The 18,392-nt window shown below is 36.5% G+C and overlaps 1 protein-coding gene across 1 annotated transcript in view; it reads right to left on the bottom strand.

The window, feature by feature from the left end:
- The window catches only part of LOC107703113 (protein FAM107B-like), a 46,320-nt gene extending 40,906 nt beyond the window's left edge, over positions 1 to 5,414 (bottom strand). The window contains exon 1 of the mRNA XM_016505636.1: positions 5,165 to 5,414. Coding sequence (XP_016361122.1) covers positions 5,165 to 5,188 — 24 coding nt within the window. The 5' untranslated portion in view covers positions 5,189 to 5,414. The remainder of the gene's footprint in view (positions 1 to 5,164) is intronic.
- Positions 5,415 to 18,392: the final 12,978 nt, after the last annotated feature.

Raw genomic sequence — 18,392 nt, forward strand, 5'->3', positions numbered from 1 at the left:
CCTTATGTTGGTACATACAATTGTTTTATAGTAGACCATAGTTTTTAAATATAATTAAGAAATAAAGACTTTTTCCAATTTACCATTTGCTGATAACAGTCAAAGGCATTTTCACATTCGGGCTGATTGTGCCACCTGGTGGGGAATCCAGTACTACACATAGAACAGAACATAGCCTCATATGCTCAGTTTATGTCATGCCCCACATATATTCCTTCAACATTGTGCTTCTACTATTCATTAAAAACATCATAAAATATTTTTGGAGAACAAATATATCATATTTAATGTGCAAAAACAAATCAGCTTTGCTATTTAAGCTCTGAATAAATCACAACCATTTCAATTACAAAGCTCTATAGGGATTTCTGTAAAGAAAAGTGTTTAACTCCTTAACTTAATTTGAATCCTACATGCAATCCTACATGAGCTGATTTTGATCAACAGTTGATCTGTTACACTCAGTCAGTTGTATTCCCATATTCCCACTGAATAAGCAATTTATTATTATTATTAGTAGTAGTAGTAGTATGAGAATAATAATAACTTAATAACTTTTTTTAAATCCAAACAGAAACACGCAGATTTTTTTTTTTGTCATCAATTAGGCTACAATTGCATGTTTGCATTTGTGTTTTAGGCCTGTAGTCAACTGTGTGAGAGGAAAACATTACAATTAACATTAAAGATCAAACCAAAATAATGAAAGTGAAAACTGATTTGTGGCAAGTAGTTAGAGACCCTTCTGAATCTAATAGGGCACACCTGCTCGTCATCAGCACAAAGTATGAAACATCTAATAATAATATATATTACAAAGTTTTCATTTTCAGTTTTGAAATAAACTTTTTATTACTAATAAAAAGTTTTATTAGTAAGATTTTCCTTTTTTTTATGAGTTCATCTTTATTGAGAGTCTTATAGGGTTATACAGTTTTAGCAAATATATCTTTCTTCTACAATATCTGACCACAATAAAAAAGTCATGAAGTCATATGCAAGGTTATAGTCAGAGAAATTATATTGATAAACCAGATATTGTTGTAGAGATCTTGCAATTTTTCATATTTCATGTCAACAGTGTTACACAAGATTATATTGTTCTAGCTTTCTTTTTTTTTAGCTTTTTTTTTGTGCTTATTCATTGGTCATAAATAGGCAGATAAGGAGCCATGTATGTTATTCTGCAGTCTGCTTATTTCCTGTCGAATTAAACTACTTCCAGTTCCTCTGACCTAGTGAATTCCTCTGGTTCAATGGGACGGCATGCATGAATAATTATCAGGTTATATAATGAGTGGTGAACATTTTCCCTTACTTTTTTTTTTTCTTATTTTGTACAAATTCCATAATTTAACCTAGTTTAATGGACATGTTGAAAGCCAATAAGAACAGAATCTGTGATCAAGTAATTCTTGATAATTTGTACTGTCAGTTATATACATACACAGCAGAATGTAAGTATTTAAAATTATTTTTACATTTCATAAATAGCGGAACAACAAGTCTAATTTACTGAAACAAATATCTAGTGTAAATCTGAGTAGCCATTCTGTAACTTCAACATTCCAGAGTCTCAGATTAACCTCAATCTCTACATACAATCCACAATTTAGCCTCCAAATTGAAGTGTTGTTTCTTATTTCAGAGTTTTTTTTTTTTTGCTGTTAATGGAATATAATGAGACCTGTACTAATGTTGAAAGAGATAGAGAGAGAGAGAGAGAGAAGGAGAATTCTACTTTCTACTTTAAGAGTCCTGTTTAAAGTCCATTCATCAGAGACACATTTGTTGCCCAGGCTGAAGTGCAACACGGACAGGGTTGGTTTTACTCGTCTCCAGGGTTCTTATACATTGTGGTGTCTGGACCCATCTTACTTTGAATCTGACCCACTTTTTGTAATATTAATGCTTTCCTTTTTGGGAGTATAATAGCCTAACACAATAAATAACTAGTGTCACACAAACTTTAAATTAGCTGGAATTTAATTGATCACAAAACATTTCCCGATGTCCTCCAGCAAAGTACATTGTACAATAACATTTGATAAATATGTCATAAATTAATATATAATATAACATAATATAATATTTTTTGAATATTAGTTATTGTAAAATAAACCGAGTGTAACTTAAAGATGCACCAAGTAAAATTCCAAGACTACAGTCATATCAGTAACCTAAAAAAGTATTATATAAAGTGGGTCGCCCCATCAGGGTGGCCACCATGTTGAGATCACATGACCTGCCTCTCATTTAATTGTTGAAGAAATGAATCATGGGTGATAAACCCACTGCAATTGTAGGATATTTTTACAATGGCAGTGGTAACTGAAAACTCTTTCGCTTTGTGCTTAATCCACACCACAAGATGTCAGTCTAACATCACCACACACAAGCACCCCATTAAAATATAAGGCTACGTCAGTCCATTGATTACAACAACAGTAAATCATACTTTAAATGCATTAGAGATCAGTGCTGTCTCCGATAACCTTTCTATGAATCAGAAACTGTCCATGTAGAACATAAACACCTGTTCTTTTAGAGTTAAATTCCGTCCCAGAGTGTGTAATTATTTTTAGCTCGACTGTTGGATCATTTAGAAAGGATTTTGTCTGATTGGTCTAATCTTCCTCAGTAGGTCTCTGGCACAGGAGGCATTAACACAACTTGACATCCCATTTAGCAGTAGGGCAATCACATACAAGTGCTCTGCTCAGGAGTTGGCTCATGTAGCTGTATTCATCCTGATCCTAGACCAGCTTTGTTGTTAATCATTATAATTTAGGAGCAGATATGCTTGTGCAGTATGCATTATATTTGTTGTATACTTAATATTTTGTCAAATTAAATAGGTAAACCAAGTATTCTATGCATAAATACACATACATTTGCACAGGCAGAAATGTTAGTGCTAGTAGTGTGGTAGTATGCGCTTACAAATACTGCCAAGGTTAGCAGAGATTTCATTGGCTTGGACTGAAACCAATCATTCCATATTCACTTGTGATTGAGTAAGCTTTGTGCAGTTGCGTCTCATCTCACCCATGCATGAAATGCCATAGCAGAGATACACGCTCCAGTGGAATAAAGCTTGTAACAGGATGAAAACGGAACAAAGTTTGAATTAAATCAGTCGAGTTAACAAGACACATCAAAACAGAGCACTTCACTGCATTAGGTTATATTAAGAATCACAAATGTTTGCATGACTTCTCTTACAGTTAGGACTCAGTTCAGAAGCCTGATTGAAAAAGTGAAAGAGGGGTCTTGTGATGTGAGGGTCTATAACTGCAGGGTCCAGTCGAGGTATTCAGCTCATGCCAAGTGGCCCGGAAGCTGGCAGAGAGGATGAAATTACAGCTCTGACAAGCTGACATATTCAGCTCTCTTACTGAGAGCACTGCTTTCTGTGCTGCACCTCAGACATTACTGAAGAACTCTCATTCCAATGGACTATTGAAACAACAATGTGCTCAAGGGGTGTCAGCATTCTTGCATTGCTTCAAATATGATTTTTTAGGTAGCATATGATCCACCATGAACAGAATAAGATGGCTGTGAACCTTAAAATAAGTCTATATTTTGACCAGTTAACAGTATGCTGAATTGGTCTGGTACCATTCTGCATGTGGGACTTTCCTTGTACTGGAGAGGAATTTGCAAGCTCATTGCTAGACTATTATCGTCTGCTTTTAGATAGTGTGCCTTGCAAGTAAATTAGTATTACTCCATAACCTCTGCCCTGCTGCTAGACTCAAGGGAAAAATATAGGGCTGTTTCTTTATGAACCCTGTGGACTTTTAGACAATAAACTTCTTAATCTGTCAGTTATTATTATTATTATTATATTTCTGAAAGTTATGAACATTTTCATCACAGTGTCATGTCCACCACATCTTACATTATGTATTTTCATTCTGTGATGAAAATGACATTAACTTCTAGCATTTTATCTACCCTAACAGATAATTACATAATATTTTCACACTTTCTACTAAATTTGATCAAATTACTTTAAAATTGACTTCACAAAATTGAATCACGTTTCATATTTCATCTCAAGCTCAGTGACAATGCTCTCTACTCACTATAGTAAACAGGTGCTGTATATTAAAATAAAATTGTATTAGAGACACAACGGCTGTTTATGGTGCAAGTTACTCCATAAACATAAAATCAATCAATCAATCAATCAATCAATCAATCAACTCCTGGTAACATAAAAGTGCCCAAAGATGAAGAAAACCCACATACACAATACACCTATAACTGTTTTCACAATGGGAAAAGAGGGAGTTATGGTCCTGGATGCTGATAAGTCAATCCAGTGCTAATTTACAGAACAGCTGTTCAACTAGCTACATGCCTATATGTCAGTACAATACAACAGAGTTCCTTATCCATGAGGTGGATCAAGGTTTATTTAATTCTGACTGTGACTCCTCCCTGATAAATCTGACACTTGATTGCACAAGCAAATGGCTCAGACACAGGTAATCAGAAGAGGCTCCTGTATCCTATAATCCTCTAGTAACCCTCTCTACAGCAGCTGTCAGCTATCACTTGCAGAACTGAGCAATGAGTCAACTTCAGTCACCACCACACCCTCCATCCACACCTTCCCAGCATGCTGTCCTCCCCATAGCTCAAATATTTGTCAATGTTACTACTACAATACTTCACTGGTTACATATCACCCAAACACTCAAAACACCAACAATGGGCTTTTGGGTTAATCTGAAACTTGTGGAAACTAGAGCAATTTGGTTTTAAATGGTATAAAATACTATGATGTAAAATGTCAGCAGCATTTAAAGTGCCCTGGATCAATTGCATTTAGACAGTTTAAACAAGTGAAAGCATCTTGAATGTTGACTTCTATAACAAAATAAGTCTTTTTTTTTTCTAAAATGTGCATTCACAATTAAGTATATCTTCTGGAAAACACATTCATAATTATATTAAAAAAGGTACTACTGTACATATTAAAATGGTTTAAAGACAAATCAGCAGTACCTTGAATGTTTGGTGATGATTCTGATGTAAACAAACCATACAAATCCCTTAAGACACATCATGTTCAAAACAAGCCATGGCCTGAGTCATCCACTCTACAAACTCAGTTACTGGTTAATAAAAAGTACAAAAGCGTACTTACTTTCTTGCCATAGGACGCCCCCATGCTGATACTTTGGGGTGGGATGAGGTTGCTGTCTGTCCAGTAGGCCCAGACTCCAGAGATTTCCTTGTGAACTCTACAAACTCTACTTCTCTCCTTGACTGGAGCTGTGTCCACTTTGGCTCCACCAGGGAGGGAAGGAGGGAGGGAGTGGGGTGAATTAAGACAGAAAAACTCTCTCGCTCTCCCTGGCACCTCGACAGCAGTGGGGTAGTCCGGGAAATGTGACTAGTTAGGTTAGATTATAATGAGTAGGTTTCTCTGAGATTTTTTGGCTTGACAAAAAGGACCAGCTTGTAAGCATGAGATAGCTATTTTGTCATCATTGGTTTAGCTTTAAACAAACTGAAATCAAACTGAGCGTGTGAGTCATAGTAAACCAGACCATCTGTGGCACCTGTTACTCTACTTTCCTTACAGGACTTATCCATTGCAATACGATTATGCTAATTGTCAGTGACAGAGTAGGAAGTCTTGGGAAAGGCTCATGGTGGGATGGCCTCGGAATAACTGTCAGTATTCAGGGAAGGGGTCTGATTTTTGCTGGTATTATGAAGGCATGGGTGGTCTGCTTTGTATTTACATTAGAGGAAAAAAGTAATGAACCGTGTTGTGGTCACTTAGGGAATCCGACCAAAAAAGGGACACCTGCCATTGGAATTTACAGGATTAAAGAGTATTATTTTACAATATATTAGTGTAGTCAGAAATTTGCTGTGCATCCTGGGTGATTTTCTTACAAATGACTGTGAATGAACAGCAGAAAGATGTAACAGTAATTTCACAGTAATTTACTGATCTTCGTTTACTGTGAATTCATATTATAAAGTTGTCTTTAACTGTACCACTGTTAAATTTAAGCTAAATTTAGTCGTTTACTACTGTAATTGTTTTGAAGTCACTATAATGATGATTGATGATCCCATTTGTTTATGCTCTTTGACCTTGCATATTCATATTCAAATTGCTGATCTAGTTATGTCAGAAGTGTGAAAAATGAAAGCATTTGTCAAAATGATAACAAGCTAGAATATGAAATAAGCTAATTGCCTGGATTTAAGATAGTTGTACTCTTCTTAGCAAGAACATGAGGATTTTATTTTAGCATTATTCAAGCATGAATATTAATCAATAACTTATTTGATATTCATAACTGTTTGTGGATGGATCTTTCACAATAGTGAAGCAACTGCTGAGAAACATCTTTGAAAGATGTGACATCAATACTCGACATACAAAACACAGCAATGGTAAAACTCAACAAATAAAAACAACACTTACAACATAAACCAACATTACAAAATAAACCAGCAACAAAAACTGCTGAAAATGAACCAAAACAAGTTCAATAGCACAGATAAAACCAACAATAATAATAATAATAATAATAATAATAAAAAAAACATCTATTCATGCTGCATTGCATGGTGGGTGCCTTCATAGTACATATGCACTGCAGAAACACATTATGATGCTGTTTTTTACAAGAAATATTTGAGAGTGGAGTTAGAAACAAGAGAAGTCCAACTGTGAAACTACTGTGAAAGTGAAACAATTATTAACCTGGAATATACTGTAATTTCACACTAACATTTTTAACAGTGTAATTGGCCAGTTAGATGACATCACAGAGGCATTCTGAGCTGAGAATCAAAAGGTTGGTAAAGGTGGTAAAATTTATTTTAAATTTTAAATACCTATGTACAATTTATTTGAGTGTATATGATATTCACTTTTCTGTTGAAATTTATTAGTATAATCTGAGATGTGTTGGAATACAATTTAAATCACTGCTTTGTGTTGGTTTTGTGTGTGTGTGTGTGTGTGTGTGTGTGTGTGTGTGTTTTCATGTTTGCATTTCAATATTATTGTATAAGCTTAACTTTTGTTGCATAATATATTTCAAAATGTGCTTTATTCCTGATGGCAAAGCTGAATTTTCAGCAGTCACTACTCGAGTTTACAATAACACATGCTTCTTCAGAAATCATTCTAATATGCAGAGTTTTCTTATTATTATCATTGCTGAAAAGAGTTTTTGTTGCTCAGGGGCTCGAGCCCCTGCCCCTTTAATCGCTGGCGCGAAAGAGCCCTTTCGGGTGATATAGGTCCCTTCCCCCGGACCGTGATTTCTGATTGAGAATCGCGAATCGCGAATTGTACCGAGGTGGAAGGACACTTTTCTCCTGCCCCTCCGGAGGTCTGTGCACGCCACTGCTTTGCAGGACAGTGGGTCAGCAGGAGCAGGTTTGAAGTCCTATGATCTAAGCTCAGTAATGCAAAAGGTCAATGGTGATTTTGCCCAGTGCAAAAACAAACAGAGCATTACTGCCATCTGCTGGTGATGCATAGACTCTCCAGAAGCTTAATCAAAGTATTAGCTTGCTCTCTCTGTACAAGTGATTGGTTGTGCAAGACATTCTGGAAGCAACGAAAGCACATAATTTCACAATTAATTATTTAATTCATCCATCCATCCATTAATTAATTCATTCATTGTTAAGAACTGACATGATCAGCCTTGCTTCAGGAGATCAACCTATCCGCAGAGTTTAGATCACAAAAGCTGGCTAACTAAGATCTAAGTAATGTGAAAATTTGAGGTAGGTGTGTAGAGAAAGCATCTCACTCCTGCTGTGTTCCATTCTGAAGGGCTCATCCCTTATGCCCTTATCCCTTCGAAGGGTTTACCCTCCAGAGCTTTGAAGAGAAGAAGGGTGTAGAGGGTCAACAAACTCTTTCATTAAAAACACAATTCTGCATCATCTTCCAGAGCCAATTAAGCAGGCACCATAATCACACAATTAAACCTGAGCAAAGAATCATGGGAGCTAAGTGTCTATCAGTTGTACCCTTCAAAATCCTTCATTCTGAAGGGCCCTTTGAAGTGGCCGTTTCAGTGTGGTACCCTTTTTTTCTGTTGTTGTTTATGAGGGATACATTAACTTTCTAACAGACTAATTCAATATAATTAGTCGTTTTCAGTTTGTTAAAATAAAAATATCTAAACAGATCACAGAAAACATCCTTAAAACAAAAGAATATTCAGTTGAAAGCTGTAAACCAACCTGCATGAAATGATTTCATTTGGCAGACGCTTTTATCCAATGCAACTTTCAACTGAGGAATACAACAAGTGATGTGTCATAAGATCAGAGGTGGAAAGAGTACGAAAATATTATATTCAAGTAAAAGTACCATTACATTAATAAAATTTTACTTAAGTACAAGTAAAAGTACCAGTCTAAAAATCTACTCAAGTAAAAGTAAAAAGTAGCTCGTTTAAAATTTACTCAGAGTAAAAATTACTTAGTTACATTTTAACAGTGGGAGGGAGGCAAAAATGGTATAGGCCAAGGGTGTCAGTTCCTGGAGGGCCACAGCCCTGCACAGTTTATATATAACCCTAATTAAACACATCTGATCCAGCTAATCTAATCATATAGGCTTATTTCAAAACTACATGGTATGTGTGTTGGAGCAGGGTTGGAACTAAACTCTGCAGGGCTGTGGCCCTCCAAGAACTGAGTGTATGTTTACATGACAACAACATACTAAAAACGCAAAAGATTTTTCTTTGTGTTTTTTTTTTTTTTTTTTGCAGACAGAAGACAATGTTGTCTACACACTCTCAGTTCACATGGATCCGCAAAAAGACTTAAATTAAGATTTAATTTTAAGACTTAAAATTGTATTATGCATGCCAGGTCAGTAGTTGGTGATGTCACAGTTTTCACAAATTCACATTTTCATAGTTTACGCAGGTATAGTCTCAGCCTTAGACGTCACACCCACAGACCGTTGGCTAAACGTCTGATGCATATGGCACACAAAAGTGGAAACACTTCAGGAGTTTCGAAGTCGTCATCGGAAGGTTGCTGTCTGTCCAGTAGGCCCAGACTCCAGAGATTTCCTTGTGAACTCTACAAACTCTACTTCTCTCCTTGACTGGAGCTGTGTCCACTTTGGCTCCACCAGGGAGGGAAGGAGGGAGGGAGTGGGGTGAATTAAGACAGAAAAACTCTCTCGCTCTCCCTGGCACCTCGACAGCAGTGGGGTAGTCCGGGAAATGTGACTAGTTAGGTTAGATTATAATGAGTAGGTTTCTCTGAGATTTTTTGGCTTGACAAAAAGGACCAGCTTGTAAGCATGAGATAGCTATTTTGTCATCATTGGTTTAGCTTTAAACAAACTGAAATCAAACTGAGCGTGTGAGTCATAGTAAACCAGACCATCTGTGGCACCTGTTACTCTACTTTCCTTACAGGACTTATCCATTGCAATACGATTATGCTAATTGTCAGTGACAGAGTAGGAAGTCTTGGGAAAGGCTCATGGTGGGATGGCCTCGGAATAACTGTCAGTATTCAGGGAAGGGGTCTGATTTTTGCTGGTATTATGAAGGCATGGGTGGTCTGCTTTGTATTTACATTAGAGGAAAAAAGTAATGAACCGTGTTGTGGTCACTTAGGGAATCCGACCAAAAAAGGGACACCTGCCATTGGAATTTACAGGATTAAAGAGTATTATTTTACAATATATTAGTGTAGTCAGAAATTTGCTGTGCATCCTGGGTGATTTTCTTACAAATGACTGTGAATGAACAGCAGAAAGATGTAACAGTAATTTCACAGTAATTTACTGATCTTCGTTTACTGTGAATTCATATTATAAAGTTGTCTTTAACTGTACCACTGTTAAATTTAAGCTAAATTTAGTCGTTTACTACTGTAATTGTTTTGAAGTCACTATAATGATGATTGATGATCCCATTTGTTTATGCTCTTTGACCTTGCATATTCATATTCAAATTGCTGATCTAGTTATGTCAGAAGTGTGAAAAATGAAAGCATTTGTCAAAATGATAACAAGCTAGAATATGAAATAAGCTAATTGCCTGGATTTAAGATAGTTGTACTCTTCTTAGCAAGAACATGAGGATTTTATTTTAGCATTATTCAAGCATGAATATTAATCAATAACTTATTTGATATTCATAACTGTTTGTGGATGGATCTTTCACAATAGTGAAGCAACTGCTGAGAAACATCTTTGAAAGATGTGACATCAATACTCGACATACAAAACACAGCAATGGTAAAACTCAACAAATAAAAACAACACTTACAACATAAACCAACATTACAAAATAAACCAGCAACAAAAACTGCTGAAAATGAACCAAAACAAGTTCAATAGCACAGATAAAACCAACAATAATAATAATAATAATAATAATAATAAAAAAAACATCTATTCATGCTGCATTGCATGGTGGGTGCCTTCATAGTACATATGCACTGCAGAAACACATTATGATGCTGTTTTTTACAAGAAATATTTGAGAGTGGAGTTAGAAACAAGAGAAGTCCAACTGTGAAACTACTGTGAAAGTGAAACAATTATTAACCTGGAATATACTGTAATTTCACACTAACATTTTTAACAGTGTAATTGGCCAGTTAGATGACATCACAGAGGCATTCTGAGCTGAGAATCAAAAGGTTGGTAAAGGTGGTAAAATTTATTTTAAATTTTAAATACCTATGTACAATTTATTTGAGTGTATATGATATTCACTTTTCTGTTGAAATTTATTAGTATAATCTGAGATGTGTTGGAATACAATTTAAATCACTGCTTTGTGTTGGTTTTGTGTGTGTGTGTGTGTGTGTGTGTGTGTGTGTGTGTTTTCATGTTTGCATTTCAATATTATTGTATAAGCTTAACTTTTGTTGCATAATATATTTCAAAATGTGCTTTATTCCTGATGGCAAAGCTGAATTTTCAGCAGTCACTACTCGAGTTTACAATAACACATGCTTCTTCAGAAATCATTCTAATATGCAGAGTTTTCTTATTATTATCATTGCTGAAAAGAGTTTTTGTTGCTCAGGGGCTCGAGCCCCTGCCCCTTTAATCGCTGGCGCGAAAGAGCCCTTTCGGGTGATATAGGTCCCTTCCCCCGGACCGTGATTTCTGATTGAGAATCGCGAATCGCGAATTGTACCGAGGTGGAAGGACACTTTTCTCCTGCCCCTCCGGAGGTCTGTGCACGCCACTGCTTTGCAGGACAGTGGGTCAGCAGGAGCAGGTTTGAAGTCCTATGATCTAAGCTCAGTAATGCAAAAGGTCAATGGTGATTTTGCCCAGTGCAAAAACAAACAGAGCATTACTGCCATCTGCTGGTGATGCATAGACTCTCCAGAAGCTTAATCAAAGTATTAGCTTGCTCTCTCTGTACAAGTGATTGGTTGTGCAAGACATTCTGGAAGCAACGAAAGCACATAATTTCACAATTAATTATTTAATTCATCCATCCATCCATTAATTAATTCATTCATTGTTAAGAACTGACATGATCAGCCTTGCTTCAGGAGATCAACCTATCCGCAGAGTTTAGATCACAAAAGCTGGCTAACTAAGATCTAAGTAATGTGAAAATTTGAGGTAGGTGTGTAGAGAAAGCATCTCACTCCTGCTGTGTTCCATTCTGAAGGGCTCATCCCTTATGCCCTTATCCCTTCGAAGGGTTTACCCTCCAGAGCTTTGAAGAGAAGAAGGGTGTAGAGGGTCAACAAACTCTTTCATTAAAAACACAATTCTGCATCATCTTCCAGAGCCAATTAAGCAGGCACCATAATCACACAATTAAACCTGAGCAAAGAATCATGGGAGCTAAGTGTCTATCAGTTGTACCCTTCAAAATCCTTCATTCTGAAGGGCCCTTTGAAGTGGCCGTTTCAGTGTGGTACCCTTTTTTTCTGTTGTTGTTTATGAGGGATACATTAACTTTCTAACAGACTAATTCAATATAATTAGTCGTTTTCAGTTTGTTAAAATAAAAATATCTAAACAGATCACAGAAAACATCCTTAAAACAAAAGAATATTCAGTTGAAAGCTGTAAACCAACCTGCATGAAATGATTTCATTTGGCAGACGCTTTTATCCAATGCAACTTTCAACTGAGGAATACAACAAGTGATGTGTCATAAGATCAGAGGTGGAAAGAGTACGAAAATATTATATTCAAGTAAAAGTACCATTACATTAATAAAATTTTACTTAAGTACAAGTAAAAGTACCAGTCTAAAAATCTACTCAAGTAAAAGTAAAAAGTAGCTCGTTTAAAATTTACTCAGAGTAAAAATTACTTAGTTACATTTTAACAGTGGGAGGGAGGCAAAAATGGTATAGGCCAAGGGTGTCAGTTCCTGGAGGGCCACAGCCCTGCACAGTTTATATATAACCCTAATTAAACACATCTGATCCAGCTAATCTAATCATATAGGCTTATTTCAAAACTACATGGTATGTGTGTTGGAGCAGGGTTGGAACTAAACTCTGCAGGGCTGTGGCCCTCCAAGAACTGAGCTTGACACCCCTGGGATAGACCTATAAATCTCAAACCAGTTGTTTTTAATTAAAGGAATCAGTTATTTAGAATAATAAGATATTTGGGCTGTTACCAGGCAAATTAAATCAGTATCAACAAAATGTATCTTTTCAATGCAGAGGAAACACAGAAGCTTCATCGGAAGTGGCATTTAGGTGTATTTACACACTTGTTTATACAGGATATGAATGCATTTAACCTGCATTTACAAATGCAGAAATAATGTGTTGATGTATAAGACATAAAATGTTGAATACTCATTTGAAATTAATTAATTATAAAATTATAATAATAATATATATATATATATATATACTTTAAATGTGAAATTAAAACCGCCAGTAGGTGGCAGCAATTCACTGTTAATAAGTGAGTCATTGCGATTGAACCGAATCATTTAAACGGTTGATTCATTCAGGAATGAAACACCGTCATTGCTCAGAGATGCAAAACTGTGCTATGGTGGCTGTTTGAAATTATTTTTGTTGTCGAAATAGAGCAAAAACAGGCAATATGGTGTCTAAAACGCAAGCCTCTTAATTAACTTATTGTTTATTGAACTGTTGTACAAAAAAAAATCTATATGTAATCATGCTGAATTTTGGAGGGAAAAACGGCACTCTTCGTGTGATATTGATTTACTATATGACATTATATAAATATATAAATGTTCTGCCCCTATATCTTCAATTTTGTGATCATTCTAAATGCATTTTAACAGACTGAATCACGCAGTGAAAGAACGGTTTTTGGCAAAATACTGAATGACAAATTGCACATCGTTAAAACAACAATTACGATATTATCGCAGACTATATATATATCGCACACCCTGCCAGTAACGCAAGTAAATGTAATTCGTTACTTTCCACCTCTGCATAAGATGGCAATAGACACGAGAAGTGCCCATTATACAAGGTTTCAGTCATCGTTCAAAATAGTAAAAAGCTAGGACAGGAGTATAATAAGAGAACAGAAAAAGTGAAGGCATATTTTTTTTTATAATTTATTTTTTAATTATTATTATTGGAGGCAGTTAGATGCTCACGGAAGAGATGAGTTTTCAGTTGTTTCTTGACTGTTGTGAGGGATTTGGCTGTTTGGATGGAGTTGGGTAGGTCATTCCACGATGAAAGAAAACATCCTTGAGAGTGATTTTGTTCCTCTCTGAGATGGGACCACGAGCCACCGCTAATTTACCAACTGCAGGCTTCTGAAGGAGGGTGCAGAGCCTGTGGCAGTTCTGTAGGCAAGCACCAATGTTTTGAACTTGATGCGAGCCACGACTGGAAGCCAGTGCAGAGAGATGAGAAGCGGTGTGACATGAGCACTCTTGGGCTCATTTAAAACAAGACATGCTGCTGCATTCTGAATCATTGAGGTCTGATTGCACTTGTAAGACCAAGAAATGACATGGGCCTGTACGAGAAGCTGTGTTGCATGCTCTGTTAGGAAGGGCCTGACTTTCCTAATGTTGTGTAGTGAAAACCTGCATTTTCGTGCTGTTTTTGCAGTGTGATCAGCTGATCATCAAGGATCACCCCAAGATTCCTGGCCAAACTTGATGGGATTATAGTTGATGAGCCCAGTTGGAGGGTTAACTGGTGCTGTACTGATGGGGTGGCTGGGAAGATGAGAAGTTCTGTCTTTGCCAGGTTGAGCTGGAGGTGATGCTCTTTCATCTATGCAGAGATGTCTGTCAGGTTGAAATGAGAGTTAGAGCTGCATGCCATCAGCATAGCAATGATAGTAAAAAACATACACATTATGATGGGTCCCAGTGATGTAGTGTATATAGAGAAAAGGAGGGGCCCAAGAACTGATCCCTGAGGAACCCCAGATGTGCTGTGTTGATGTGATTTGGAGACCTCTCCTCCACAAGCCTCCCTGAAGGACCTACCTGTGATGTAAGACTAAAACCAGTTAAGTGCAGTTCCAGTGATGTCCAGCCATGAGAGGGTAGATAGAAGGACTTGATAAATATCAGTGTCAAAACAAATCATCTCAAGAACCTAACAATGCCTTTTGAAAGCAAAAGTTGCACAGTAAACCTTTATCTCTGTCATCAGTCATGTCTTTGTTTTGCTCTGATGAGGAGGTAATTCTCCTCACTGTTGGTTTAGGCATCAAGATGTGCAAACTATTTTATTTCTTTATTGTAGTCAATAAAGAATTGGGTTACACTTTACTTGAATGGGTGTGCATAAGACTGACATGACACCTTCATAATCATGACATGACACCTACATAATCATGACATGACACATGTCATGAATATGAAGGTGTTTTATGCATGTTTATGACAACTGTCATTAAGTGTCATTCGCTCAGTTATGTAATTTTTAATGCAAAGATGACATTGTTTGAGATGTCTTTGTTATGGGCTATGGTTAGGGGTAAGGGTAGGGGTAGGGTTAGGTCAAATAATGTCATATTTGCATTAAAAATGACATAACTGAGCGAATGACTCTTAATGTCAGTTGTCATAAACATGCATAAAACCTCCTTCATATTCATGACATGTGTCATGTCATGATTATGAAGGTGCCATGTCAGTCTTATGCACACCCCTTCAAGTAAAGTGTTACCAAGAATTGTTTTAAAGAAGGCAACACAATTGATTTTACTCTGACCATTAGCTATTACGAATGTTAAAGGTCATGACACATGAGTGCTTGTTGAGCATTAGGTGAAAAAAAAAATCTTATTAAGAATTATTAGGGTATGTGTCCATACAAATACTGACTTGCAAAACAAACAAACAAACAAAAAAAACCTGAGAAATATTAACTGGAATTAAATGTCACAACTAACTCCAGTCTCTCCTATAGTAGGCCATCATTATCACTTTAATGGACTACTGAGAAAATATGAAGCATGCAGGAAATTAGACCTGCTTACAGCACACATATTGAAACTTGCATTTATTTGCAATAAATACATATTATAATCCCCCATTCCCCCTTTTTTTTTCAATGTACTTGTATTTTTCAAAGATGCCAATAAATTGATTTTACTGAGTTCATTAACTTTTACGAATGTTAAAGGTCATGACACACGAGTGTCTGTTGAACATTAGGAGAAAAAAAAAATTGTTATTGCCAGTCCATTCTGTATCCAACCATTAATAGTGCCAATTTACCTTGAGAGCCAGCATATGACTTAAAAAAGTCATTTTTCTTTCTGATATCATTCACCTCTGCAACACTGCTTTCCTCCTTAAATAGAATTACATCAAGAGGAACACATAGTTACTTGTGAGACAGGCCAGTACATAGTACTGAGGTAAAAACAGCTAAATAGTAAATATTGTATCATATTTCTAATAACTTAACTTAATAACCACATCCGTGTGGGGAAATGTGAATGAATGAATGAATGAATATTTTCATTGCATGTCAACATGAGTTAACACAATCAGATACAAAAAATATGTCTCAAGTCTTTATTAGAAAGACTGACAAATCTAGCTTTCACTTAAGTTGAATAGAGGCTGGTTTCAAACTGCCTCATATTTTTTGTCAGATGGAATAATCAGATACAAAAAAAATAATGTCTCAAGTCTTTATTAGAAAGACTGACAAATCTAGCTTTCACTTAAGTTGAATAGAGGCTGGTTTCAAACTGCCTCATATTTTTTGTCAGATGGAATAATCAGATACAAAAAAAATAATGTCTCAAGTCTTTATTAGAAAGACTGACAAATCTAGCTTTCACTGTGGCTTATATAGCCGCCGCCTGATGATATATATATATATGAGTGACAGAGTTGACACATCAGGTTGTGAAACAGAAAATAAGGAAAAATAATTAACAAATTATTTAAAAAAAATAGTTATTGTCAATTGATCATTGAATAATGTCAAAGTGGAAATATTGCTTTTTTTTCCAAAAAATAATTGCAGATACAGTAAAACTGTGGGACAGGTTTTGTAAAGATCAGTTGCAGGTTTAGGCCTATTAAAGCACCTGGCTTTTAGCAGATGATGTTAAATCACCTATTTTCTCCTCTGTTCTCGCATACCTTCTGCTCCTCGGATGCATTTACAAAAGAAACAGTCCATAATTGGCTCTAAAAAATCTTTGCTCCACTGATGAGGACAAAAATCCTTTCCTTGCCTTTGCTTTGCTGTATTGAGATAAGTCTTTTGTTTTGTTCTTTGGGGAGGAAGGATTTAAGAACAAACTTAAGTTGCATTTTAACCAAACAAAGTTCTTAAAAAATAATAAATTAAAAAGTATTGTGGAAAAAGCTAAGCAAATGTACATGCATTGAGCCTTTGCCAGTGAAAACGTCACAAATATTTTGTTCCCTAAGCAGTATATTGCAGTTATTCATACAAACTGCTTTTGGGAAGGAAATCAAGCTATTTTTTTTTTCATTGAGGGAAAATCACAAGAATGTGAAATGCACTAAGAACATGAACATTTTAAAATAATAATAATTCATAATAATAATAATTAAAGTCCACTAGAACATCATTCATCAATCTGTAATAAATGTGAATCTTTCGGACGCATTACGTCTCTCAGTTTAAACATGCCTGGGTGGCATATCTCACCTTAATAAAGAGTTCATATTTTGTTTTGCAATGAAATTAGTTTTTGAGAGTCAATACAGAAGCTCATCTTGTCCTACATCAGAAAGGCCATGACATTAGTTTGATTTCATCTGAAGGTTGTTGCTTTTTTGTTTCAGAACAAATGTAAAGAAGGGGACTTCTCTTTACAAGTAAACTCACGTCACCCACCTGATCTGAGATGTATTTGATGTTCCTTGTCCTTGAACTAGCAAAAGGACATGAAACTATCTCTGTTTATTATCTTCTTTCAGCAGTCATTAACATATACTTACCTATTACACTGAAAAATGAAACATTGAGACATACTTTTTAAATACAATCCCTCAAAATATCCAAATGCATTAGCAATTCAATCTAGTGGTCTATGTTTCTTCTAGAATTTGCCTGTGCATATTTGTAGTGAAACTCTTTTCTCTGTTGACTTGCTGGAATAATCAGTTCCCATGGTACCAACAGTGTCAGACTCACCTGGCCCTATGAGACCATCTTTAAACCTTCTACTGCTAGCAGGGCTATTTTTAACCCTCTAGATAAATTCTTTATCTACAGAATTTATCTAAGGACCTTGTACAGTCGGTACTACAAGACAAGTGTAACAAAGAGGCAGTGGCGTTAGGATCCATGTGCAGCTTTATTAGTTCACAAGGCAGGCCATATAGGCATAAATCGTTAACTGGCGTCAGACACAATGAAGGCTGGGCAGAATCGTAAACAGTGTTCGTAATCAGATTCGTAATCAGAATAGGTAGGCAGCAAGCAATCGTAAACGGGTAAACAGTCCAGGTAATCAACAGATATTCAACACAGGGAAAACGCTCAAATGTCTGCAAGGCAAAACAAGACTTCGCAATGAGAGCAGAGAAGGCACAGTTTAAATAGACCGGGCAATAGGAAACACCTGTGCAGGTGATTAGTCTCTGGCATGGGGCATTGTGGGAACTGGAGTCCGAAGGCATAGCTCAGTACTCCTGTGATGGTTCCCTCTGGTGGTGATCGGAGGGAGCCACAGAGGCTGAATTTGTGACAGAGCCCCCCCACCGTGAGCGGCTCCTGCCGCGCAGAGGCAGACGACGCCGGGGTCTTCCGCGGGGTCTCGGGGCAGGTCTATCCGGGTGGTCTCTGTGGAAGTCTGTGGTAAGCGAGGGATCCAGAATATCCTCTGCATTGACCCAGGACCGTTCCTCCGGACCGTACCCCTCCCAGTCCACTAGGTACTGGATCATTCT

The sequence above is a fragment of the Sinocyclocheilus anshuiensis genome, unplaced genomic scaffold (assembly GCF_001515605.1).
Source record: "Sinocyclocheilus anshuiensis isolate Anshui unplaced genomic scaffold, SAMN03320099.WGS_v1.1 scaffold2049, whole genome shotgun sequence".
NCBI lineage: Eukaryota > Metazoa > Chordata > Actinopteri > Cypriniformes > Cyprinidae > Sinocyclocheilus > Sinocyclocheilus anshuiensis.